The 24,815-nt window shown below is 43.9% G+C and overlaps 2 protein-coding genes across 4 annotated transcripts in view; one reads left to right on the top strand and one right to left on the bottom strand.

Moving 5' to 3' along the window:
* Nucleotides 1-759: 759 nt before the first annotated feature.
* Nucleotides 760-21,390, top strand: Znf18 (zinc finger protein 18). 2 transcript variants are annotated; one of them, XM_042693437.1, is made up of 7 exons: nt 760-834; nt 5,931-6,407; nt 9,018-9,186; nt 9,541-9,632; nt 13,582-13,666; nt 14,247-14,354; nt 20,161-21,390. In XM_042693437.1, the coding sequence occupies exons 2-7, from the start codon at nt 6,021-6,023 to the stop codon at nt 20,946-20,948; spliced, it is 1,629 nt and encodes a 542-aa protein (XP_042549371.1). In that variant the 5' UTR covers nt 760-834; nt 5,931-6,020; the 3' UTR covers nt 20,949-21,390. The 2 variants fall into 2 exon arrangements, with proteins under 2 accessions (XP_042549371.1, XP_042549379.1); XM_042693445.1 differs by lacking the exon at nt 14,247-14,354.
* A 1,967-nt stretch (nt 21,391-23,357) lies between these two features.
* Dnah9 (dynein axonemal heavy chain 9) overlaps nt 23,358-24,815 on the bottom strand; it is a 339,142-nt gene continuing 337,684 nt past the window's right edge. For both annotated transcript variants that reach the window (XM_042693416.1, XM_042693426.1), the window contains one exon: nt 23,358-23,585. In XM_042693416.1, the coding sequence (XP_042549350.1) occupies nt 23,358-23,585 (228 nt within the window). The remainder of the gene's footprint in view (nt 23,586-24,815) is intronic.

The following is a 24,815-nucleotide window of genomic DNA, read 5'->3' as shown; positions in this document are numbered from 1 at the left end:
GTGGCTCAGTGCCAGATGGCCTGAAAATGAGCAAGGCTGGAAACTTGGAAACTGGTGAAAATGTTGTGGCCAACGTCTAGGTCAGAAAAGACCTAGAGCTGAAGTAGAGGTAGAGATAATGATTATAGGGAAAGATGTCTGCTAGATAATGAAAGTTTAAAAAAAATATGGCAGGTGCTGGTGGCTCATACCTATAATCCTAGTTACTCAGAAGATTGAGATCGGAGACTTAACTGCTCAAACCCCACAGGAGCCAGTTATGCCAGATTCTTAGCTTAAAAGAGCTGGAGGTGGAGTGTTGTGGCTGATGTGGTAGAGCTCTGGTCTGGAGCAAAACAAACAAACAAACAAAAACTAAGCAAGAACCAGAGGAGAGCCAGGAGCTGGTGGCTCAGGCCTGTAATCCTAGCTACTCAGGAGGATGAGATCTGAGGATGGAGGTTCAAAGCCAGCCCGGGCAGGAAAATCCGTAAGACTCATTTCCAATGAACCACCAAAAAACCAAAGTGGCGCGGTGGCTCAAAGTGCTAGAGTGCTAGTAGCCTCGAGCGAAAGAGCTGAGGGACAGAACACAGGCCCAGAGTTCAAGCCCGGTGAACGAGTCTACACCTAGCTGGGAAAGCACACCATCAGCGAGAATGAATGGAGGCTGGGACCGCAGGCGGAGTGGGCGGAGCACAGCGTCCTGGAGACCAATAGGAATCTCGATCTCAGCTCCAGCCCCCTCCCCTGTGCCCCGCCCCGGCGACGCGCGTCGCTCAGCGGCCGCCGGAGGCGCGCGCAGCCGCCTCACTCCCGGAAGTGTGCCCTATAGCCTACGCGGCGGCCGCCGAGGTGAGCTGGGACGGGGGCGCTGGTTTCTCTCGCCGTCCGGACCTGGCGCTCACGCCGCCGTGGGGGTGACCCCCCCCCCCCCCCACCTCAGCCAGAGCCCGGGAAGCTGCGGCGAGGACGGCGGGCGCGCGCCCCCGTGAGCGCGCTTGCGGGCGACACAGGAAGGGGCGGCCTCGGGGCGCGTGGGGGGCCTCGGACTAGGCCCAGCCCCCTCCCGGCTGCGCGGCCCTCAGGCCCCGGGGCCCCACAGCCACGCGACCCCCAGGCCCCACGGCCTCCCGCGCCGGGGAAGGGCGTGTGTGCGTGCGTGTGTGTGTGGGGGGGTGCGACGTCAAGCCGTCCAGCCCGGAGCTCTGCGCGGGGAGCGGACCGAACCCTTTTCTCGCCCCCCAAGGGTTACAGACGAGCCCTGGGGTGGGCGGGGGTGGGGGGTGTGTGTGGGGGGGAGATGGGGGTGAGGCCTCCTTTACCGGGGTGCGATCGATCGGCTTTGCGGATGGAGACGACCACGGTGTGGGTGCCCCGGCCTCGGCCCAAGGGTCTGAGCTGCGAAGTGCGGCAGCCACCCCCTTCCCGAGGCGCCCCCTAAACCCCCCCCCCCATCGGATCGACAGCTTTCCTCCCCCCCCCCCCCAGCCACAACGGGAGTACTGAGTCACAAGTGTCTCTAAGCGGGGGTGGGGGGGGTGTGCATTTAAAAACTCATTTTGGGGGTTCGTTACCTACCGCCCTAGCCCGGCCCAACCAGATAGCCATGGGTAACCACTCCTCCGTTTCTTGTTGTCACCCAGAGCCGATTGATTCTCAGGACTTTTTTCCATTGGGACTGCCACCCACTTATGAACTCATTTCGAACGTTTCAGAGATTTCTTCTTGCCATGACTATTGGATATATATAATATCCAAGTATGTAGTATAATAACCCCCCATGTAAATAGTATGCAAGGTCTGTGGGTTTTTTTCCCCAAAATGTAATTACTTCAGAAATGTTACCTGAAACTGCTGTCTCAGCTCAGGAACCAACTAAATTCCAATAAGTTTACAGATCACTATTCTTTTTTTTTTTTTGGTGCCGGTCCTGAGGCTTCTCAGGGCCTGGGCACTGCCCCCCTGAGCATCTTTTTGCTCAAGGCTGGCACTCCGCCACTTGAGCCACTTCCAGCTTTTTTTCTGTTGATGTGGTACTGAGGAATCAACCCAGGGCTTCATGCATGCTTGGCAAGCACTCTACCACTAAGCCACCTTCCCAGTCCTACAGATCACTATTCTGCTATGTGAACTCTTGATGATCTAAAATCCAAGAGTCAAAATCATTTAATTAATGGAATAATGCATATATATATATATGTTTTTTTTCCTGCAGGTGTGGCTCAGTGGTATAATTCCTGTGGTACAATGCCTGCCTAGCAAGTGTGAGGTCCTGAGTTCAAATTCCAGTATTGCCTTTTGTTTATGTGTCTAGTAATTTGGATTGCATTCTGGATATTGTAGATAACACATAGTGATGCCACAGACCTAATTACCTTCCTCTGAAGATTATTGGTGGTTTTTTTTTTTTTTTTGTAGTTTACTTAACTGACTGATCCCTTTCAAATTACGTAGACCTCGTTTTGTACTTTGATAGACCAGATCTTTGGAAAGTTGATCATGTTCCCCAAGTTCACATTTAAGTTGATAAAACTAAAGACGTAGACAGGTCTCATTTGTGAATCTTACTGAAGCTTCATTTAGGTGTAAGGGCAGGTGTAGGCCTGCCATTCCTGGCATGTAATCTTCCTGTCTCAGGACCCCTTGAGTATTTGAAAGTCTTTTCGGTCTGGGTGGTTAAAAAAAAGTCTATAATGTCCCTCCTTAACCGCATTTTACTTATGTTTTTCTGGGGGGGGCTTTAATTCAGATCCTCAAGCTCTCATTCTTCTTTTGTGCTCAAGGCTGGCCCTCTACCATTTGAGCCGCAACTCTGCTACTGGCCTTTTGGTGTCTAACTGGTGATGTCTTGTGGACTTTTCTGCCCTGGCTGGCTTTGAACTATAATCCTCAGCCTCTTGAGTAGCTAGGATAACAGGCATGAGCCATTTTGACAGTTGTTTTACTCTTGAATCCCTCTTGGTTAAACATTCTAGTTTCCTCCTGCTAACATGCCGTGCAAGCCTTGTGCCAGGCTTTATAGGAGACACCGCCTGTTGACATCAGATCCCCTTCTCACAGTTCCCTTTCTGCCTCATTCTCCACTTTCCAGCTGTATCAACAGCTGCATGTTCAAACTCTGCTTCACAGAAAGGCCTCATAGTGAGACCTTTATGTTCTACTGTCCCTCGGCTTCTGTACTGTGGTTGGAAAATTGTCCTCAGACAGGATGATTATGTTACCTCCCTGATTTCTTTTCTCATTGGAACTGCATTCTTAACTGCATAGTTGTGTGGTATGTGAAAACAGATGCTTGATATGTTTGTTTTGTGAGAAAAGCTGTCTTTTCTATCAAAGTGGGTTGCTTGAAGGTTTCTGCTTTTGGCCTAGTGGTTTGGCTCTGTTAATTCTGCTAAGACAATATCAAGTCAAGAAAGGGAAAGAGGAAATTTTTGGGGATAGGGAAGGAGTTTTGAAATGTAAGTTTTGTCCCAAAATGGGAGAGGAATTAACACACACCTCAGATTGTACAAGAAAGTACAAGAAAGTGTGAATAATTAAGATATACCTCAGATTGTTCTAGGAAATAATAGTGGGCTAGAGTATGTTTTGAGATTATTTGTGTTACTGTTAATCTTGAAGTCTTTAATGGTCAGGGCTGGGAATGTGGCCTAGAGGTAGAGTGCTTGCTTAGCAGGCATGAAGCCCTGGGTTCAATTCCTCAGTACCACATACACAGAAAAAGGAAGTGGCACTGTGGCTCAAGTGGTAGAGTGCTAGCCTTGAGCATATGAAGCTCAGAGTTCAAGCCCTAGGACTGGCAAAAAAACCCAAAAACAAACAAATAAAAAACCCCAAACCAAAAACCCAAACCAAAAACAAACAAAAGTCTTTAATGGTCACTTAATGTAAATACATTGTAAACCTGAGGTTGGCCAATCAGAGCAGAGGGGCGGGGCCTGTTGAGTTAGGGATAAAAAGGGACAGCCTGCCTGTTCTTTTGTTTGCTTGCCAGATTTGGAGGCTGATGGCTCACCCTTCTGCAGAAGTACACTTTGCCTTGCTGAGTTATTTTTGAGTTGGTGTCTTTATTCCTACTTGACATCCCAACATCTACAGTCATTTATAACAGCTATTTCTTCCTTCCTTCCTTCCTTCCTCCCGCCCTCCCTCCCTCCCTCCCTCTTTCCCTCCCTCCCTCCCTGCCTCCCTTTTATTATCTTTAAGTATTTGTACAAAGGAATTGCCATATATATCTTGATCCATGTCACCCTTTTCAACATTTTCACTATCCCTCCCCTCCCTACCCCTTCCCTTGCTCTTCTTAATTTTTTAGGGTATTCATTGGATTCTTGACAACATTTTCTCCCTCTTCTCCTCTTCACTCATCCACCCCTTTTCCCTTTACCCCACTCCACCCCTTTCCAGTTCCTGAGTCCTGGTGTTTTATTTTGCTTAACTTTGATTTTGCCTTTCTAGGGAATTACACTATCTGAGTTCTCCCTTGAATCAGCTGTATCTCAGTTAATAAATTTGTATACACTTGCAAAGCACCCAGCTTATTTCCTTACAAGTTGAATCTAGCTTCCACATATAAGGTAGAATATGCATGCTTTGTCTCTCTGTGGACCTGACTTCACTGAACATAATTTTTTCCAGGTCTTTCTATTTCTTTACAAGGGGTACAATATTCTTTCTAATGGTTGTTTTGTAGCGGTTTCCAGTTGCAAGCTTAGTTTCTATTACCAGTTTACTCTGTGAGGGCCAGAGCACTCTGTATATTTCTCTTCAGTGCTGTATGAAGATGTTAATGACAAATGTCTAGGTTTCACTTAATTTTTTTTGGATGATGTCCAAATGAGAAGCATGCAATTAATTAATAATTTTTATATCATTCTTTTCTGTGTTGGACCCCTGAAAAAAATTTGCTCTTATCTCCCAATAGTCCTCCTCTCTACAATTGCTTTAATTTTCTTCTTTCTTCCTAACTTTCTTTTCTTTTTCTCTTTTGACAGGATGTTTTCATATAATCCAGGCTGACCTTGAGTCAGTTGTAGGGCTTGAACTCTGGGGCTCTGGGGCTTCCTTAGCTCTTCAGCTCAAGGCTAGTGCTCTACCATTTGAGCCACAGCACTACTTCTGAGTTTATCATTTTTCTCTCTCAGCTTTCTGAGCTCTGAGATTACAGGCCTGACCCACCATATTAGGCTGCATGTTTTTCTGACGTAGTATGAATATACTTGGGAGAAGTGGTAGGGAAATACATTTCTTATGCCTCAAGAGAAATGCAGCTAGGGTATTGTATTCACCTTTGATTAGGCCAGATGCCAAGTGGTTGGGTGTGTTTTTGATGGTTGCCCTTTGTGTTATGGAGAAAGGATGCCTTCCAGCTTCTTCACCACATTATGGATTGACCCATTGATTCACTATTAGGAATCCCTGCAAAATTGGTACTTTTGAAACATGTTTGTGTTAACTGTGATCCTATTCACAGCCTCACTTGCTGTCTTCTATATTTGGACACTTTGTCACTTTGGGCTGGGCTATGAAAGGATAGTTCATTGTGGTGGGAGCATGTAGCAGAGGAGATGTGCTCACCTGTTATGGAAGCATCTGATTCTTCCATTGAGGAGATCCCTAGGCCATTATGTCCTTGTCCTGCTTTACTTTTCAACCTGCAGTTAGCTAGGTGCGACATAGAAGTATTTGATGCTTTCACTTGGCACATTGCACTTTTGTTCATGGTCTGGATGCTTAAAGACCAGCAGAGGATGTTACAGATAGACCAGGTGATTGTAGCTCTGTAGATATGGGTTAGTACTTTACTTCGTAGCTTCACATTTACAGTCCTTCAAAATGGAGTAATATATGAGTTGAGCAGTTTCAAAAGGATCATAATTGACTTCAGCGTATCTCAAGTATGGTATGTGCATTTGTTCTTTCTGAATGTGCCCTTCTCTCCTGAACAGCACTTGAGTTCATCTCGTCTTTATCATCGCTGTGAAGGCTTAGATCCACCCTGGAAGCTGTTTACCTAAGAGGCCTTGCGAAGCCAGACGATGCCCACTGACCTGGGGCAGGCCCTAGGCCTGCTGCCTCCACTGGCCCAGGCTGAAGACTCCCTGTTCTCTGGACCAGACGCTGCCTCTCAAGGGGAGCTCTCTAGCCCAGAGGCTGCGCGACAGTTGTTCAGGCAGTTTCGTTACCAGGTGATGTCTGGACCCCACGAGACACTGAAACAACTTCGGAAGCTTTGTTTCCAGTGGCTCCAGCCAGAGGTCCACACCAAGGAGCAGATCCTGGAGATCCTGATGTTAGAGCAATTTCTGACCATCCTTCCTGGAGAGATCCAGATGTGGGTGCGCAAACAGTGTCCAGGCAGTGGAGAAGAGGCAGTGACCCTGGTGGAGAGCTTGAAGGGCGATCCTCGGAGACTGTGGCAGTGGGTAAGCAGGTGGGATTAGTAGGGGTGAATGAGCACAGGCCACCTCTAGGCTTATCTTCTTTCTGATGTCACTCATGGCACCAGAAGTGTGCGGTTTATCCAATACAAACCAAGCATCCAGACACTTAGGGTTTTTTTTGTTTTGTTTTTGGTTGTGGGGCTTGAACTTAGAGCCTGGGCATTGTCCCTGAGCTTTGTCACTGAAGGCTAGCGCTCGACCACTTTCAGCCACAGCACCACTTCTGGTTTTCTGGTAGTTAATTGGAGATAAGAGTCTCATGGACTTTGCTATTCAGGCTGGCTTTGAGCTGTGATCCTCAGATCTCAATCTCAGCTAGGTTTACAGGTGTGAGCCACCAGCCCCTGGCTTAGTCATTCAGTTTAATTCTGATACTAATGCTCTGCAGTCAGCACAGACCCTACATGTTCATGGCTCAGGCACACAGCACTACTTCCCTTTCCCAGGCTGGTTGTGTGTGTCTAGGGTCAGATGCCCTTCTGACTGGGGGTTCCCAGTTTCTTTTGGATTCAGTAATTAGAATGATTACAGAGCTCAGGAAAGTACTTTTCTTATGTTGTCAGGTGAGTGCAAAGTGTCAACTCCCACACACAAAATGGAAGGGGCACAAAAGGTATCTCCCTGTCCTCTCCCAGCACACTACTTTTATCTTTTTTTTGGGGGGGGGGGCGTCTGGTCGTGGGGCCTGAACTCTGGGCCTGGGTGCTGTCCCTCAGCTCTTCAGCTCAAGGCTAGCACTCTACCACTTGAGCCACAGCGCCACTTCTGGCTTTTTTCTTTTTGCTTATGTGGTGCTGAGGAATCGAACCCAGGGCCTCATGCATACAAGGCAAGCGCTCTACCACTGAGACACCTTTCCATCCCACCACTTATATCTTGATGACATGATTAGCCTGGATACTCCTGAAAACATCATTTAAGGGTGTTTTTGGGGGTGGGGGTTTCACTGTTTTGGCATCTTGATTAGATTATTGATTGAAATTGTCTAACCCTTCTCCCATTCCCAGTGTTGGGGATAGGGCGGACTGAAAGTTCCAGGACTGCTTCTTACCCCCCACCCCACACACTGCCCCTGGAGGTCCTGGGCTTTTGAGCTCAGGGCTTTGTATTTGTTGGCAAGTACTCTACTACTTGAGTCATGCCTCCAGCCCTTACTGCTTTTTCATTATTTTTCAGGATCTTGTGCTTTTACCCTGGGCCAACCATGGACCATGACCCACCTACCTCTGCCTCCTGTGTAGCTGGGATGCAGGCATGTGCTACCATGCCTGCCTTCCCTGCCCCTGCCTTTTTTAAAGTTAGTATTTGGGCTTGAAGTCAGACCATGGTGCTCTTACTCAGCTCTTTTGTTTACAGCTGGTGCTCTAGCATTTGAGCCATGCCTCCCATTGTGGCTTTTTATTGGTTAATTAGAAATAGACTCACAGATTTGACTTCCCAGGCTAGCTTTGGACCAAGATCCTCAGGCTCCTGAGTAGCTAGGATTATAGGCCTGAGCCACTTGTACATTGGCTCCTCCTACCACAGCTTCCTGAAGCTGTCTGGGAGCCCACCTCGAGTTAACCTCATTAGCATAGAGCAGGTCTGAATGGAGAGTCTTTATTATGAGTAATAAATACTTCTTTCACTCTTTTATTTTTTGTCAGTCGTTTGGCTTGAACTCTTGGCCTGGGCACTGTCCCTCAGCTCTTCAGCTCGAGGCTAGCACTCTACCACTTGAGCCACAGAGCCACTTCGGATTTTCTGGTGGTTTATTGGAGATGAGAGTTTCATGGACTTTCCTGCCGGGGCTGGCTTTAAACCTCAGTCCTTAGATTTCAGCCTCCTGGGTAGCTAGGGTTACAGGCGTGAGACACTGGCACCTGGCACTTCTTTCACTTTTTTTTTAAATTTTTATTTTATTGTAAAGATGCTGTACAGAGAGGTTTCAGTTACATGAGTAAGGTAGTGAGTTCCTTTCTTGTTGAGCATTGTTATCCCCTCCTTTGTTGTTCTCCCACTAGCCCTTCTCTCCCCCACCTCCTTCACTCCTCCCTACTCCCCACCCCAAAGTTGTAAAGTTCATTTCCAATATATTGCCTTGTGGGTATCATTGTTGCAATGGGTCATCTAGTGTCCTTGTTTCAGCGTTTTGTTATGCCCCTTTCCTCCCCAAATTAGACAAATGTATATGCATTCTTTCACTCTTATCACTCAGGACATTCTGGGAGCTCTGTGGCAAAAACTGAGGACAAAGATCAAATATATGTGGCTTGTACCAAATCTGGATTGCTCTATATATAGTTCTTCTAATTCTAAAGTCCTTTCTGACTCTTAATACTTTATAGCCATTGGGATTAAAGAAAGTCATCCCATTCTGACTTTGAAATGTTTATACTGTCGAATAGAATTCAGTATTGCTGGTAAGTTTTGAGGGTGTATCAGGCCTAGTTCAGTCCTCATTTTTTTGTGTCTTTTGGGATATTTCTCTCACTAGTTCTTGGATCTTTTCTCTTTCTTCCATGGCTATAAAGATTGCTTCATCCATTTAAAAAAGATAGCTCCATATCCTGAATGTGTATGCTTCAATAACAAGTACTATCCTGTCTCTAGATCAGCATTCAAGTTCTAGGGCAAGAAATCTTATCAGAGAAGAAGGCATCTCCAAGCTGGGATGCGGAGCCCCTCCCAGAAGTGGAACATCAGGAGCAGGGCCTTGAGAGTTCACCCTTGGATCCTGGGGAGCTGCTTGGCCACACGGTGAAGGAGGAACCAGAGCTAGGTGAGGGGCAGGCACTCTCTTGGAGAAGTTTGGGGGTAGGGCTCAGGCCTGAGTGTGAAATGAAATAATACAGTGTTTGGAGACAGGGAAGAACTATTTTGACTTGGAGACTTTGAATTTTAAACCACTTTGATACTGGTCCGGACCACTTGGATATGAGGTCCTGAGCAAGGAGGTAGGACAGACATGGATGCAACTGGAAGTTTGGAGAGGATTGGAGTTGGGGAGGAATTAAACACAAGCCTGAAAATTCGGGCAGTGGAACAGAGTGTTTTTGAAGAGTTTGCTCTTTGCTCTCTGGGGAGTGGTTAACGAAGACATCTGGATTCTGAACATTTCCTTTTCTCATTGCAGCTGTAGCTACTTCTCAGATTCCTGCACGACCTGAGGACAGGCTTCTGGGAGACCAAGACTTGGGAGCAGTGCTCCTCCCAGGAACACCACAGGTGAGCTAGCTTCTGCTTTTCTTAAGGTGAGCCAGGCTTCCAGGACATAGCATAGTCACAGTTGGGAGGATTGACAGGGATGTAGTGTTGCTAGGGGGTAGAGAGGACATCCGAGGTGGGCCACAATAACAGCATTATAGCTATAAGCTACTGCAGTAGGCTACTTGTGTGTAAGTATGCTGATCCTGGGGCTTAAACTCAGAGCCTGGGTGCTGCCTCTGAGCTTTTGTGCTCAGAGCTCTACCACTTGAGCCACAACTCCACTTCGGGATCTTTAAGTGTTTAATTGGAGATAAGAGTCTCATGAACTTTCCTGTCCAGGCTGGCTTTGAACCACCATCTGCAGATCTCAGCCTTCTGAGTAGGTAGGATTACCTCTATAAGCCTCTAGTCCCTGGCTCCAGGCTACATTTTTATCTTTTTAGTTCATTCTTGTTGCTTTTTACCCCATGCTTTTCTCAGCAGTTATTGATCTATTTTCTATTACCATACAATAATTTGCATTGTCCAAAATTTTATGTAAGATGGAAAATTGCCAAATGATGCTTACCCTTTTCTTTGTATATTTTCATTTTTTACTGAGTTTATGTAGTTTTTCTTTGCATCTATTAATTGTATAACCTGCTTCACTGTGGTATGCCATACGTGCATGTATTATTCTTGATCAGATCAGCCCACTCTATTCCTCATCTTCTCTTCATGTTGTTCAGTGGGACTCATTCTACCATCTTCATACATAGACATAGTATATTTGGGAGATAGCTTATACCCAGTACTGTACCATCGAAGCTTGGATATAATTTATGCCCCTCATTCTCTGTTCCCCACCCCTTCCTCTCAGACCTCCAAATAGTCCCACAATTGAATCATGTCCTATCTGTGTATATATCTACATTTATATATCCATCTCTGTCTGTAGCTGTCTAACAGTTCTAGATCCCATATGGACCTCCACTGGGTGGAATGCATGCCTTGACTACATTCAAGGGTAGAGGAAAAGCAGCAGTACAAGTAATTTCTCATGTGTAGTAATAGCTTGTAAGCCCACAAGGTGGTGCTATTTCCACATAAAAATAGATACTGTATTTCTATATCAAACCTTATACTTCCCTCCAGAATAGAAAGTTAAGCCTTTTCCTTCTGTGGAAATTTGAAAAAGGAGCAAGATGGCTGCCGCTGGTGTTTTGTGTTGTGTCTCAAGTAGGGCTTGTGTCCAAACTTTTCTAATTTTTTAGAACTAAGTTGTTGTTGGTATTAGCAGCAATACTAGGGTTTGATTCCAAGACCTTTTGCTTGATAAGTAGATACTCTACCATTTGAACCATCCTGCCAATGTTAGTTATTTTCAAGTTAGGGTCTCATTTTATTTTATTGTCAGGCTGGCCCAGGATATGATCCTTCTATTTTACTTCCCTTTGTCATTGGGATGACAGGCATGTGCCCACTGTACCCAGTCACTGTACTTCAGCAGACACCCATGGATAGCACCATGTCCATCCACTAGTCCACCTTCCATCTCCAGAGTAGCTAGGATCATAGACTTGAGCCACTGTGCCTGGCTTCTTGGAAGTCTTTTGAGTGTGGCCTTAAACTGGGGATATTCTGTTCAGAGACTCCTGAAGCAACTTTTTTGTTCTTTAGAATGAGCTGTTTGTGATTAGGGATTTAGGTTCCTTGGACTATTTTGGTAGTGACTGTGCTGGTACCCATGGATAGGCCCTGGGCCCAGGCTAGGCAGCCTATCTGCAGTTGCCAGACTTTTCTTCTGCTGCCTCTGAAGTCAGAATCTGTATGTTCTGACCCCAAGGTTGGAGGACTCCAGTGTTCATCAGTATTTGCCAGGTTGGTTCTTTGCAGATACTTATTTAAATAGCCCATTCATAGGACACTAGCAGAATAAACCACTAGCAATTTATACTTTAAAAATTAAACGTTTAGGGGCTGGGAATGTGGCTTAGTGGTAGAATACTTGCCTAGCATGCATGTAGCCCTGAGTTTGATTCCTCAGTACCACATAAATAGAGAAAGCCAGAAGTGGTGCTGTGGCTCAAGTGGTAGTGCCAGCCTTGAGCAAAAGAAGCTCAGGGACAGTGCTCAGGCCCTGAGTTCAAGCCCCAGGACTGACAGAAATAAATATTTTTCATTAAAAGTCATTTTCAAAATATGGTTTTAGTTAACAGTTGGTATATATAATGTTTATTGGGATAATGTTTCAGCTACCAGTCCTTTTCCACACTAAAAGATCCAGTATCTCCTTCCTCCTCTATCCTTTCTCCTTTTCCTCCTCTTCTTTTTCTTCTTCCTTTCTTTCTTTCAGCATCTGATAATTCAGTATTTTTGACATTTCTCTCCTTGAGCCATTTCCACGATCTTTAGATGTGCTGCCGGGAGAGCACTGAGTCAGGGCTGGAAATGTCTTCCCTGAGCAGGGTGTTGTATGTAGTAGGAAGATGACTTCCAAAATGCCCTCCTTATCTGTTCCCAGTACCAGGCTATTTATGATATAAACAACTGTATCATGAGGGAAGGAGTAGTAAGGAAGGGATGGGTGAGAATGTTGAAAGGAGTGATACATATTCCATTTATAAACTGCTTTGTTAAATGGCAACTCCTTGTACAACTACTTAAAAGCAATAATATAAAGTAAATAAACCAGTTTATCAACTTGGGGGTCCTGGAAACGGTGCAGAGTCCCTTAATTGTCTCCACAAGGCCTTGGCATGGATCTAGGAGACTGCCTATGATAGTAATTATATTTAGCTATCTGTCTGTCTGTCTGTCTGTCTGTCTGTCTGTCTGTCTGCCTGCCTGCCTGCCTGCCTGCCTGCCTGCCTGCCTGCCTGCCTGCCTGCCTGCCTGCCTGCCTGCCTGCCTGCCTATATTCTACCAAGGACTTGTTAGCCAAGGGTTGTTCTATTTTACCCTGATGACATAAATTAAATATCTCTAGTATTGTGAACAGGGTCTTAGGGACTTAAGAAGTACAGTGAAAGTTAATAGCAGAGCACCTTTCTCAGAGAAATTAATGCTAGTAGTGGCAACAGTTCATCAAATACTTGTCAGTGTATACACATATGCACATGCACATGTAAATATTTAATGTGTGGATGCTAGGAATGAAGCATGCAGTGTGCTGTGAAAACATGACACTTAACCTTGTTGCTTTCAAATCTCCTGACAGTCTTTAGACCCTAGTGCTCTCACTAAGTGACCACCGAGATGTCACAAGCTTGCTTAAGATCACACAGCTAGAAAGTGGCCAATAGGCATTTGGAACCCAGTCTGTCTGACTCCAAAGGATAGGCCACTAACCAGTCAGTTTCTAGTGGCCAGCTTCTTGCTGGGGAGATTAAACTTTGAATTGAGAAGAGCAGATTCCAGCTAGGCAGCATTCTCAGTTTTGGATCTTCAGTCTGTACTTTTGTAAGAAGGCTTTCTTTGTGGATATTGTGGCATTTTTACTTCCCTATGTGGGACTAAAACCACTTTAACTGGTCCAGAGTCCAGATATGTATGGCTGCAACATCTGTCCTTTCTCAAAGCCACCAATTTTAGTTTCTTTGCTTTATTGAGTTCCCAAATTGTAATTACATAGTGTGAGCATCAGCTTCCTATTATTCACAAACACATAATACAAGCCCCTAAAGAGTTTTAAAACAGGGAACACTATAAAAAAGAATTCAACCTACTGTTTGTTCTCTACTCTAAAATGCGTATGACTTTACAAAACACAAAACCTAAACGTTCTCTAACCATGGCAAGAAATACTGTTGTAAGGACCTGTCATTTTCCCCTCGGCCTCTTTGTTCCCTGGTCCAGGCTCCTGTGAATTCTCAGATCATCTGATGGCCAAGGTCCTGCAGCATATCCCTTTCTTCTCAGCTTTCCTGTGGCCCAGAAGTCAGGTTCAGACACCTTCACAGACGTGACATTCTTATATTCTTTCCAGGATCAGTGGAGGCATCTGGATTCCACTCAAAAGGAGCAATACTGGGATCTCATGCTGGAGACCTATGGGAAAATGGTCTCAGGAGGTAAGGCTAGCTTGCTAGAGTAAGTTGGAAAAACTGGAAGGCATTTTCTATGCTTCCTCTGCTCAACTTCAGGGTTTGAGGGTAAAGAAAGTCATTAGAGAAACAGTTGGGAACTAGGGTGAATTACAGATAGCAGAGCTACAGAACTTCTCATATTGCAAGTTTCTTTTGTTACAGGCAGGTTGAATGTGCTGCAGTAAATCTTTATAAAATGAGAGGTGGTATTTTTCTTTTAAGGATGATGAAAGTTAAGTGAGCTCATGTTCTTTCCTATTAAATCACACTGCCTCAAAATAACCACTGGTCAGTTCCTTGTCCTGATCCTTGCACCTATCTGTCAGTGGTCTACAGAGTCTCTGTCCAGACTCGGGTTGTTAGAGCTTTTGCCATGTGCACTAGTTAGCTTGCAAGTACCAGTGTCTTTCATGCTCTCCATACTATTCTCAGGTGAGTTTTCTCAAGTGGACTACAGAGCCTTCAAAATTCCCTTCATGCTTAGGGTGTTCCTTTGAAAGACACAGCTTCAGCTCTTGACTTCCTCATTCATCCAGACCCACACACTTCTTCCTCTCTATGGCAGGTGTTTCCACCTCCAAACCCAACCTGCCTAATTCAACAGAGCTTGGGAAAGACCTGACAGGATTGCCCCCCCATATTAGTGAGAAGATTGCAAGACTCACCTGTGCAGGTCAGTGATTGATTGTGGGACTCCAGTTTCTTTTTACTTCCTCTTATTAAACTGGAGTTGGTGAACAAGGTATTAAGACTTGCTTTTATTACCTTGGTTGCAGCCAGCCATGCCTAAGCTGGTCTTACTTGAGTACCACAGGTGAATGAATATACTTGTCCTAGGAGATGTTAAGTACATGTTAGCACATGTGTTTAATTGTTAAAAGAAGGCCACACATTTGATCAGCTGTCTTCAGTCTTGTCTGTTTTGGTACATTTCCTTCTTAGAAAGAATTAGAATTAAGATTGCCATAGATAGAGGCCAATGCAGGTAACAGTTAGAATTCCTTTATATAAAGATTTATGTAATAACCTTTGCTAGTGAGAAAGTTCAGAGTAACTAGACTTTCCTCACCCTGGTGATAGTAATAGCCTTCCACGGTTGGCAAAATAAACATGAAAACATGTTTTATTTAATTGGTATGGCCCTAATGTTTGTTAAACAGCAGCATCAACAAACACTTCAGCTAAATTATATCTTAAGGTTGAGAAAGAAGAAATTTGAACTTACTTTGTTGTAAATAGGCAGCTACCCTTTGCTTTCTATACTCTTTTCTGAAGCATGTGTGTAAAGCTTAGCTGTAAAACTATACACACATGCACACATATATTTTTACACACACCGTAAGTTCTGGAGCCTTGGAGGAAGAAAAGGAAGAACAAAAGATACCAAGGATGGGAATTGTGTGACGAGCACAATTTTTCTCCTGTGAGAAAAAGTGTCTTTTCTATGGAAGTGTGTTGCTTGAAAGTCCCTGCTTCTGCCAGGAGGATTGCCTCTTATTTAGGAAAAGATGAATTGTTTTGTGATAAGGAAGGGTTTTTGAAACATAAGGTTTTGTTTTAAACTGGTTTCTTTTCCAGTTAGGATTAAGACACACCTCAGACTGCTCTACAGATAACAGAGGTTGTGGCTATATTTTGAGATTACCTAGGTACCCATTTCAAAGTCACCTTATTTTTGTAAATTTATTTTTTTGGTCAGTCATGGGGCCTGAACTCTGGGCCTGGGTGCTGTCCCTACACTCTTCAGCTCAAGGCTAGCACTCTACCACTTGAGCCACAGTGCCACTTCCAAGTCACCTTATATAAATTCATTTTATCCTACTCAAAGCGGCCAATCAGGGAATCAGGGGCAGATTGTGAACCTGAGCTTAACCAATCTAAGCAAAGGGGCAGGGCCTGCTGCAATAGGCCTGCTGCAAGATTTTTGGCTGATGATGTACCCTTCTGCAAAAGTAAATTTTAGATTGCTGATTGTTTATTTTCATGTCTATCACTATGACTCTAGTGGTTCTTGGAGAGCATATTTATAACATTCCCCAGTGGAGTATAATTAATTGGTTATCCTTTGCTAACATTTTGCATAGTAATATCAGCAATCATCAACAGAGACATATAAACTTTTTTAAATTTATCTTTTGGTGCTGTGGGTCGAACCTGGGGCCTATTGCTGAGTTTTACCCCAGCCATGATTTTAATTTAAAGCAATATGTTTATCATGATACAATTTCACAGATTCCTTTGGAGGAATACTTTTCAACGTGCACTTCATGGCCAGTGAGTAAGATTTTTTTCTTGATTATTTTTAGAATATTTTTAAGTTCATAGCAAAATTGAGCAGAAAAGTCAAGAGTTTTTTTTTTTTTTTCTTATGTACCTTGTGTAAGTAGAATTTTGTGTTTGGTATTTAGGCCATTCTGTTTGAACTCATTCTGTTTTGATTTTAATCTCATCCTTCTTTTCTTTTCTCTTTTCCCTCATCCTACATGCTGACATGGCTCCATTAGATTCTTCCTTGAAACAGATTGTGGAGAGTCTCTAAGGCTAGGCTACCTTGATACCCAAAGAGATACACTTCAGGGTTCTTGGGGGGATATGTGAAAGCAATTTTGGGGAGATTAATTTGGTAGTGATGTATAGGACAGACAGGAAGGGGAGAGTTGGTGGAGAGAAGCCTGTGTGGAGTTAATGCAAGAGGCCCAGGAAAGGGGAACTGGCCTAAAGTGGAGATACAGGAGCATGACTGGAAAGTAATGGTTCTAGGAAATATGACAATTAGCCAGACTTCTAGATCTATAGTCAGATCTAGGGCAGAAAGACAAGAGAACTGGGGGAAAGCAAAGGAAAGGGTGGTGCTGTCCAAAAGAGAAATGTACATATTACTGAATTATGAAATGATAACACCTTTGTACAACACCTTGATAGTAACAATAAAATTACATTGAAAATACACAAGGGAATGGAGATGCTGTGGAAGAAGAGCTCATAGCAAAAGCAGACGAGCATAGGTCACCTTCAGAATGCCATATCCTCACACTTATCACCAAAATCCCAAGTGATTAAAAATTACTTGGTATAATGGTATTTTTTATTGTTATTTTAAGAAGCTGTACAAAATGGTAATAATTTCCTAAGCCAGGTTATGAGTCCAATGCTTCTTGGGCATTTTCACCCCTTCTCTTCCTTTGCCGCATTTTCCCCTTCCTACATAGTGTATATTGAATACAATGACTGCACCTTTCTTCCCTCCATTTCTGTGCTCCTGCATTTCCTACCCTACAAAAAAGAAAACAACATTAAAAAATAGCCTATGTTTCCATTTCTTAGAATTCGTTTTGATAAATAGTACTTTAGTTGGAATTCATTTTGATAACTAGAACGTTAGCTGTTCCAGGGGAGTTATGTTTTTGGATTCCTCCCCTTTTGTACTCCCCTTTAGTCAGTTGTTTGTTTGTGTATAAATACATAAAGCCCTATGTGATTGATCATGTTTAGTTGTGTTTTAGATCTAGCTTCCATATATGAGAGAAAACTTGTGCCATTTGTCTCTCTGAGCTTGGCTTACCTCACTTAACTTGATTTGTTCTAGGTCCATCCATTTCCCTGCAAATGACATTGTATTATTCTTTTAAATGGATGAGTACAATTCCACTGTGTATAGGTACCACGTTTTCTTGAGCCACTTATCTATTGTTGGGCATCCAGGCTGTTTCCATAACTTGACTATTATGAATAGTTGGCACAATGATTTTAAGAGAGAGAAAAATAACAGGCAAGAATAGCAAAAAAAAGTTTGAAAGAAAAATGTTTTATGAATGATATAGAAATATCAAATGTGTTGTAAATATTGTAAGGTTTGCAGGAAGGGACCCGCCACATGGTTCAGGCAGTAAAGAGTTTATTGGGGGAAGAGCAGACTGCCAGCTGAATGAGATGGAGATGTGCAGAGAGAAAAGAGAAAAAGAGGAGGGAGCTTGTGGTTGAGGGGGATTATATAGGGAAAGGTGGGGAATTGTGACCACAGTGGATGTGGAAGTGATCTCAGAGCCTGGGTAACCTCTCACTGTCTGAAGGAGATGTGACTGGGGCAGTTCAGGAAGGACCTCGGTGGATGAGAAAGTGACCTCAGAGTCTGGGGTTCTTTGCTGACAGTCAGGTAATTATTGGTTTCAGGCAGGTGATTTTTGGTAAGGCTATATGTTGTCTTTCAGGAAGAGGAAGGGGGGAGAGGCTGTTCTCCTAGATAGATCTAACAAATATAAGGTTAAGATAATTAAAATATCATGAGCATGATATAGAAATTGATGGGAAAAAATCAATGGAACAGAAAAAGGAGCGTGTAGGAAGAGATGTGGTCTGTGTAAGAGCTAGCATATGCTGAGGAAAGATGCCATACACATGGGCCTGAGCCACTCTCAGTGAACAGAGCTAGGAGAAAAGATACTGTGGGCGAAGAGGGAAGGGTTGGCTTATTTCTTATTTGTGTCATATGCCAAACGAATTGGAAAAAAATAAAATGTAAAGAAAAAAAATGAATGAGATATTTGCACAGTGCCTGGTGAAGTATGAGAACATTAAGGAAAGGATTACTATATTTGAGTAGGTCTGTAAAGTAAAACCTCAGTTATTTCTTTACATAAAAGTAACCCCAAACATTAAAACAAGCAGAATTAAATAGTGAAAAATGTTTTTCATGAACATGATAGTAAGTAATATTCAGTATTATTAGTAGGTCTGAACTCAGGGCCTGTCACTTCCACCAAACCTCCAGTCCTAATTTTCCTAATTGAAGAAATGAAAGTAAGTTGATAAGAACAAGTAGCTTTCCAGTACAGAAGTCTTGGAGTATAAGAAGTAGCTCATAAATGTGGAAAAAAGATCCATCCTTTTATAACAGGAATTAAAATTTAAAATAGCCAGGCATTGTTGGCTCACACCTATAATTCTAGCTACTCAGGAGGCTGAGATCTGAAGATTGCAGTTTGAAGCTAGCCCAGGCAGGAAAGTCCAGGAGATTCTTATCTCCAATTAGACTACCAAAGGTGGGAAGTGAAGCTGAGGCTCAGTGGTAGCATTGAGCCATAAAGCTCAGGGACAGCACCCAAGTGCAGTGTTCAATCCTTAGGCCTGGCATGCCCCCCCCCCCCAAAAAAAAAAAAAAAAAAAAAAAAGAGAAAAAGGAAAAAAGAAACCAAAACAACGTAAAACCATTTTCACCCATTTAAATAGCATATATTTGAAAAGCATTCAGTAATTATGTATTCATTTAAGGATATATGCTTATTTTGGAGACAAGATCTTACTATGTAGCCTAGGCTGGCTCAGACATGAACTTCCAGTGTCAGCCTCCCAAGTGCTGCAGGCATGTGGCTATTCCAGGTATCGCAGGCACGTGCCACCACACCTGGCAGTAAATAGTCTCTTCAGATCTAAGGATCAAGTAATGTTTAAAGTTGAAAAATAAATCTTACAGCCAAAATAAAAATATATTTATTATATGCATCATTAAGTAGTAGTCATGAAAAAAAGGAAAACCTTAACTGTTTATGTGAGTTAATAAAGCACAGATAGCTGTGAAAATGGCCCTTGTTTGTAGTGTAAGCTACTTGGGAGGCTGAGAGGAGGATCACTTGAGCTTAGGAGTTTGGAGCCAGTCTGGGTAACACAGCCGTCTCTGGTCTCATTTATGGCTGGATGGATAGATGGAAGGATGATAGAAAAACATGTAAATGTGCATTTAAGTGAGTGCTAGAGGATTCACTTTCACTCTGCAGCTCCATCCAGTGCCTTGCACCTACAGTGAAAGGACACATTAGTGAATTTCATTAATTTTTTAAGTTACTTGTGAAAGGGAGAATCCATGTTACACTGACCAAAATCACCACCTACATACATAGCCAGATACAGAACTATATATAATGCATCAATTATATCTGAAAATAGCAATCTATGCATATGTACAGGTTACATGAAAACCTCCGGAAGGATGTCTGTGCTTAGACTTGCCTGAGTAGTATGGTTGAGGTTGATTTTTCTTTTGGTGATACTGAGGTTTGAACTCCAGGCTTTGGGCTTGCCAGGGAGGCAGTCTCCTGCTTGAGCCATACCTCCAGTCCTTTTAATCTTTTCTTCCTCCAAATTCTTCAGCATGATTGTTTATCTTTTACTTACAATGAGATAAAACTCAATCATTTAAAAATGTTATACTTATGTGTCCTATTCCTGGAGGGCTCAGAGAAGCCTGCTGCGAGCCATCTTGCACTGATCAGAAATTCTCAGCGCCAGAGATGGCCTTCTTAACCTTAAACCCAGCACAGAGCAACTGAGTCCAAAGGGCTCAGGCTCTATGCTTTCCTTCCTCACTCGTAGATGATCTCTTGGTAAAGAGAAAAGATACTTTATGATGACCCCATCACTGAATATGAGATAGACAACTATATAGCATTCATGAAGCCATTTCAAACTTTTCTTTCTCTTTTCAGGGGAAAGGCAAGAGAATGACAAAGAGATCCTGAACCTGGCAGATCACAGGGCCCCGGAAGCTCTGGAAGGCCCCTGTCAGGCTTCTGGGGAGGCCCCTCCCCAGGCGGCACTCAGGGGCTTCTTTAGTGAGGAGGATATGCCAGGATGCTTTGTGGAAGGAGAGCGCCTCCCTGAGGCTCCAGAAAACCTCCAGGGTGAGGGGTCAGGAGGACAGATTTCTCCACACGCAAGGAGTTCTGGGAAACAACTAGGTCATTACCTGCCTCCCCCTCCAGGTGAGCTGTCTGCCCTATGGCTGGAGGAGAAGAAAGAGGCCTCGCAGAAGGAGCAACTGAGAGCCCCCCTGGCCCCAAAGCTCCCCACCTGCAGGGAGTGTGGGAAGACCTTTTACAGGAATTCGCAGCTGGTTTTTCACCAAAGAACCCATACTGGTGAGACATACTTTCAGTGCCCCATCTGCAAAAAAGCTTTTCTGCGGAGCTCAGACTTTGTGAAACATCAGAGAACTCACACCGGGGAGAAGCCCTGTAAGTGTGATTACTGTGGGAAAGGCTTCAGTGACTTCTCTGGTTTGCGCCACCATGAGAAAATCCACACAGGGAAGAAACCCTATAAATGTCCCATCTGTGAGAAAAGCTTTATTCAGAGGTCAAACTTTACTAGACATCAAAGGGTTCATACAGGAGAGAAACCTTATAAATGCTCCCACTGTGGCAAAAGTTTCAGCTGGAGCTCCAGCCTTGACAAACATCAGAGCTCCCACTTAAGGAAGAGGCCTTTCCAGTAGTCACATCCCAGCTCCATCTGCGTACATTCTGTCCCTGGGGGACAGCCTGCTCCATTTTTCGTGGATTGCACAGGAACAACCTGGACATGAATTTGGACTTGAAGATACACTGTTGGCCTCTGGACTGGATTTCATGGTGGTTTAGTTTCTTCCTTTTGCATCAGGGGAAAGAATAGTCTTTATGTTTTATCTCTTCTTTTGGATTCCTTGGGACAAAACCTCTCACTGATTTAGTTTTTGGAGGTGCTTGTTGGGGAGAATTTCAGTGGAGTGGCTGCTCACCCAGAGAACCTGGATCAGCCCCTAAGAACTGGGGTTCTAGAGCAGGGCTGCTATAAAAGGGGAGGCATGGAGGGTCCATGGCCACATGCGTGCTCTTGGGTCATGTGGGTGGAAAAATAACCTCAACTGTCCCTTGTTTGCAATGAATTGAGTCAAACCACTTCCTGTCTTATTCATGTCTGATGTGTTCACCATGCATTGACTATAACTCAATGCACATTGTTTACCTAGAGGACCCTGTATGGTAGTTGAGTCCCAGGATGAGCCTAGGGAAAACTGTCCAGTGTATACCTAACAGTGCAGTAACTGAACAGTGCTTCCTAGTGCTGGACATGGGTGGTGAGTGTGGCCAGTGTAGCCACACCTCCTCTCAGGTCAGCCCTGCTAGGCCTCCTTGCCACTTGATGGCATGCCTCCCACTTCCCTCCTTTCTCCTGGCATGCTACTTGGGCTTTGACTTTTTGCCAGAGTACTCTATGCTTAAAATTATCTTTAATATCTTCTTTTGCCAGTAGGTGTTAGGGAAAAATCCATAGTATTGATTTAGTTTTTAGTACTGTCTAGAGGCTTATTAACATATATATCTAACCTGTCCATCCAGTTGTCCTTGTCTTCAAAAGTTCCATGTCTCAAAGAGTTTTGCTATCTACAACAACCTTGGTCCTCTTGTTTGGTTTCATTTGTTTCTTTTCTCTTGCAGGGCTGGGGAATCAAACCCAGAGCCTTACACATGCTACACATGTGCTCTGCCACTGAGCTGAACCCCAGCCCTCTGAAACCATAGAACCAGCACAGGCAACCACAAGATTTTCACAGACTTCGGTTGGAGTCCCCAGATTCCAGGAGACATTTGTTAACTCCCCTTTAGATAGCAGAGAGATAATTAAAGTCCCACTGAGGGCAGATACAGGGCCTGAAAGAACCAAGAAGGTAAGATGGTGGCAGAATTGGCATGGAATTCTGTATTCTGCCTAGTAGAGATTTATAGGGGATGGGATTAGATGTTTACATTGGATTCCCAAAGTGGCCTCCAAACTAGCAGTGATGGCATTTTGTTAGACTTCCTGAATCAGAGGTTCTGTAGGGTGGGACTCAGCAATTTTTTGACTTAAGCCCTCTAGGGAATTCCAGTGCCTGCTGTAGTTTAAGAATTACTGATGTGAATATTAATCAATCCCAAAATTAAGTCTCTGCAAGGATATGAGGGAATAATGATCTCAGAAGCACTGCTAGACCCTTCCAGATTTTTCTTACCAAATAGATCGCTTCAGGGGCTCTCTAAATCTCATCACAACTGAAGAGCCCTTTGAATTTCCAGTGGATATTGGTTTCATGGAAGGAAATATGGAAATCTTTTAGATTAAAAGGCTTTTGGCTCAGGGTTTCTCCTAAGGCTCCTCTTCATTGATGTCCAGAGTAGGAAGCAGGCTCCTGTATCCTCAGCACATATGGTTAGGTAAAAGAATTGATTCTGTGTGTGAACTCGTGAGTAATGACATATATAGACTACCCTGGCCTCCACCACAGACAAGCAAAATGGGGTTTATCGCTTGTATTGTTAAATAGCATTTATTGAAATATAACCATACCCATATTTACTTATCATCTAGACTTAGAGCTACAGATGAATAGAGCCTGCAAGCCTCAAGTATGGTCTGGCTTTTTTCAGAACAGTTTTGGTGACTCCTCATGAAGAGTAACGTTACCTTTACAGTCATAGTGAATGCAGCCGGCCCGGCAGCAGCTGCCTAAAGGTGGAGACTGATTCATACATACATGAAGCTGATGAGCCTGTGTTCCTGGGAGCTAGACACTGAGGGTAGTTCTGTATAACAGGGTCAGGGCTGGTGATTATTTATGAGTCAACCGCTCACAAAGCCTGGACCAGTTGAAGAGTAAAATCACTTTATTTGGAAACATTTGGTGCTATAAGATTCCCTGCCACAGTGTGGGCTGGCTCAGCCTTACTGAGGTATCCCACTCCAGTGGAGCTCCCTAAAGGAATTCTTTAGCAGTTGAGTGCTCATGATTTCTGATAGTGTTTTCTAAGTGTCTGGGGTCATCAGCCAGTGTCCAGCATCTGGCCAATCTCTCTCTCTGTTGTTATCTCAGGAGCTCGTCAGGCAGCTAAATCTGCAGAAGCAAGGCCACGCCAGCAAGAACCCACTTGGATGGGTTTTCCTTTGTCTTCAGATTGAAAGTCCACACGTGGGTGGGTCCCCGCTGACAAGTCTTGTACACAGGGCAGGAATAAACCCCACGGCAATCTTGCTTATCAGCAGGGATGGCCTTGAGGAACATCACAGGCATGGGGGGTGTCAGGTCCTTCAGTTTGGCCTCTGTAATGATCCCAGCCTGATGATGAGAAGAACAGGAAGAGCATTTTGATAAGACCCAGGGCACAGCCAGCCATCCTCTGGTCAGAAGATGGGAGAGAGGAGAGACTGAGAATGTCCTGGGTGCATCTCTGCCTGTCTCCCCCAGGGTGCTCACCACCCACCCTGGATGGCATCTCACACATGGGATCACATTTCTGTCTTTTCAGCTAAATCATCTTTTTTTTTTTTTGAGATAAGATATGTAGCTCAGATTAAAAGTTGAGATCAAGAGCTGGGATTCTAGGCATGTGCCATCACAACTGGCTTTAAATCACTTCCCGATGTGGATCTTGGAAAGCTTTTTATTTACTGTGTACATACTACTCCCTTTGGAGCTTGACTGTCAACAAGTTTTATTCATTCATTTTTGTAAGAATACATCTGACAGACAAGTGGCTAGGTGCTGAGCAGTTAAAGAGAATGAAGGCCGTTATTTCCAGCCAGTGCTTTAGGTTTTAAGGCTTTGGTTATGTCCTGATTCTGCTTCTTTTGAGTTTCATAGCAATTTCATCCATCTTGAAAGCATTTCCACTTTTTTGAACAGAGCGACAGCATTCTCTCTTAGTCGTGACCAGTTTGTAGCTTTTTAGATGGGGCCTCCCTGTGGTTTTAGAACATGTCTCAATAGAGTTGTCTCAGGTCACTGTCTAGTTAGCTAATTTTTTTTTTTTTTTGTCCTGAGAAATGCTCTCTGGACAAGAGATTGTCTGGCCAAGTTAAACTGGAAAATCAAATGGTGCTTCTCATACTTTGTATTTGAAGCTTTATCAGCAGTTTGAAGCAAACAGGGTAATTGTTCAACCTGGTGTTTTCCAAATTGAGTTGACCACAGGGCACCCTTCATGTGGTAATAAGTGTTTTATGGAACATACTTTGAGAAATGCTGATCCAGAGTGATTCACAAATTTCTCACCTGTGTCCATGAGACTCTGAGCCTCTTGCAGACAGAATTTGGTTCTTTTTACAGGCTGGTATAAGGCATTGTCACAGAAATAAGCAATGGGATCCCTTGTCCTCAGAATTGAATCAGGCGTAGGAGCAGGGCAGACTTTGCCCTCACAAAACCAACTCTTTTGAAGGATACAGCCCTGTGCATTTTCATATGTTCACAAAGTCATACAATTGTTGTCACTCTCTAATTCCAGACCATTCTCATCTATCCCTAAGCAAGCTCTGCAACCACTAATAGTCACTATGAATACTAAGG

Source organism: Dipodomys spectabilis, unplaced genomic scaffold (assembly GCF_019054845.1).
Source record: "Dipodomys spectabilis isolate Male_0828 unplaced genomic scaffold, ASM1905484v1 ptg000004l, whole genome shotgun sequence".
NCBI classification, from domain to species: Eukaryota; Metazoa; Chordata; class Mammalia; order Rodentia; family Heteromyidae; genus Dipodomys; species Dipodomys spectabilis.
This window is presented reverse-complemented; position numbering and strand designations above follow the sequence as displayed.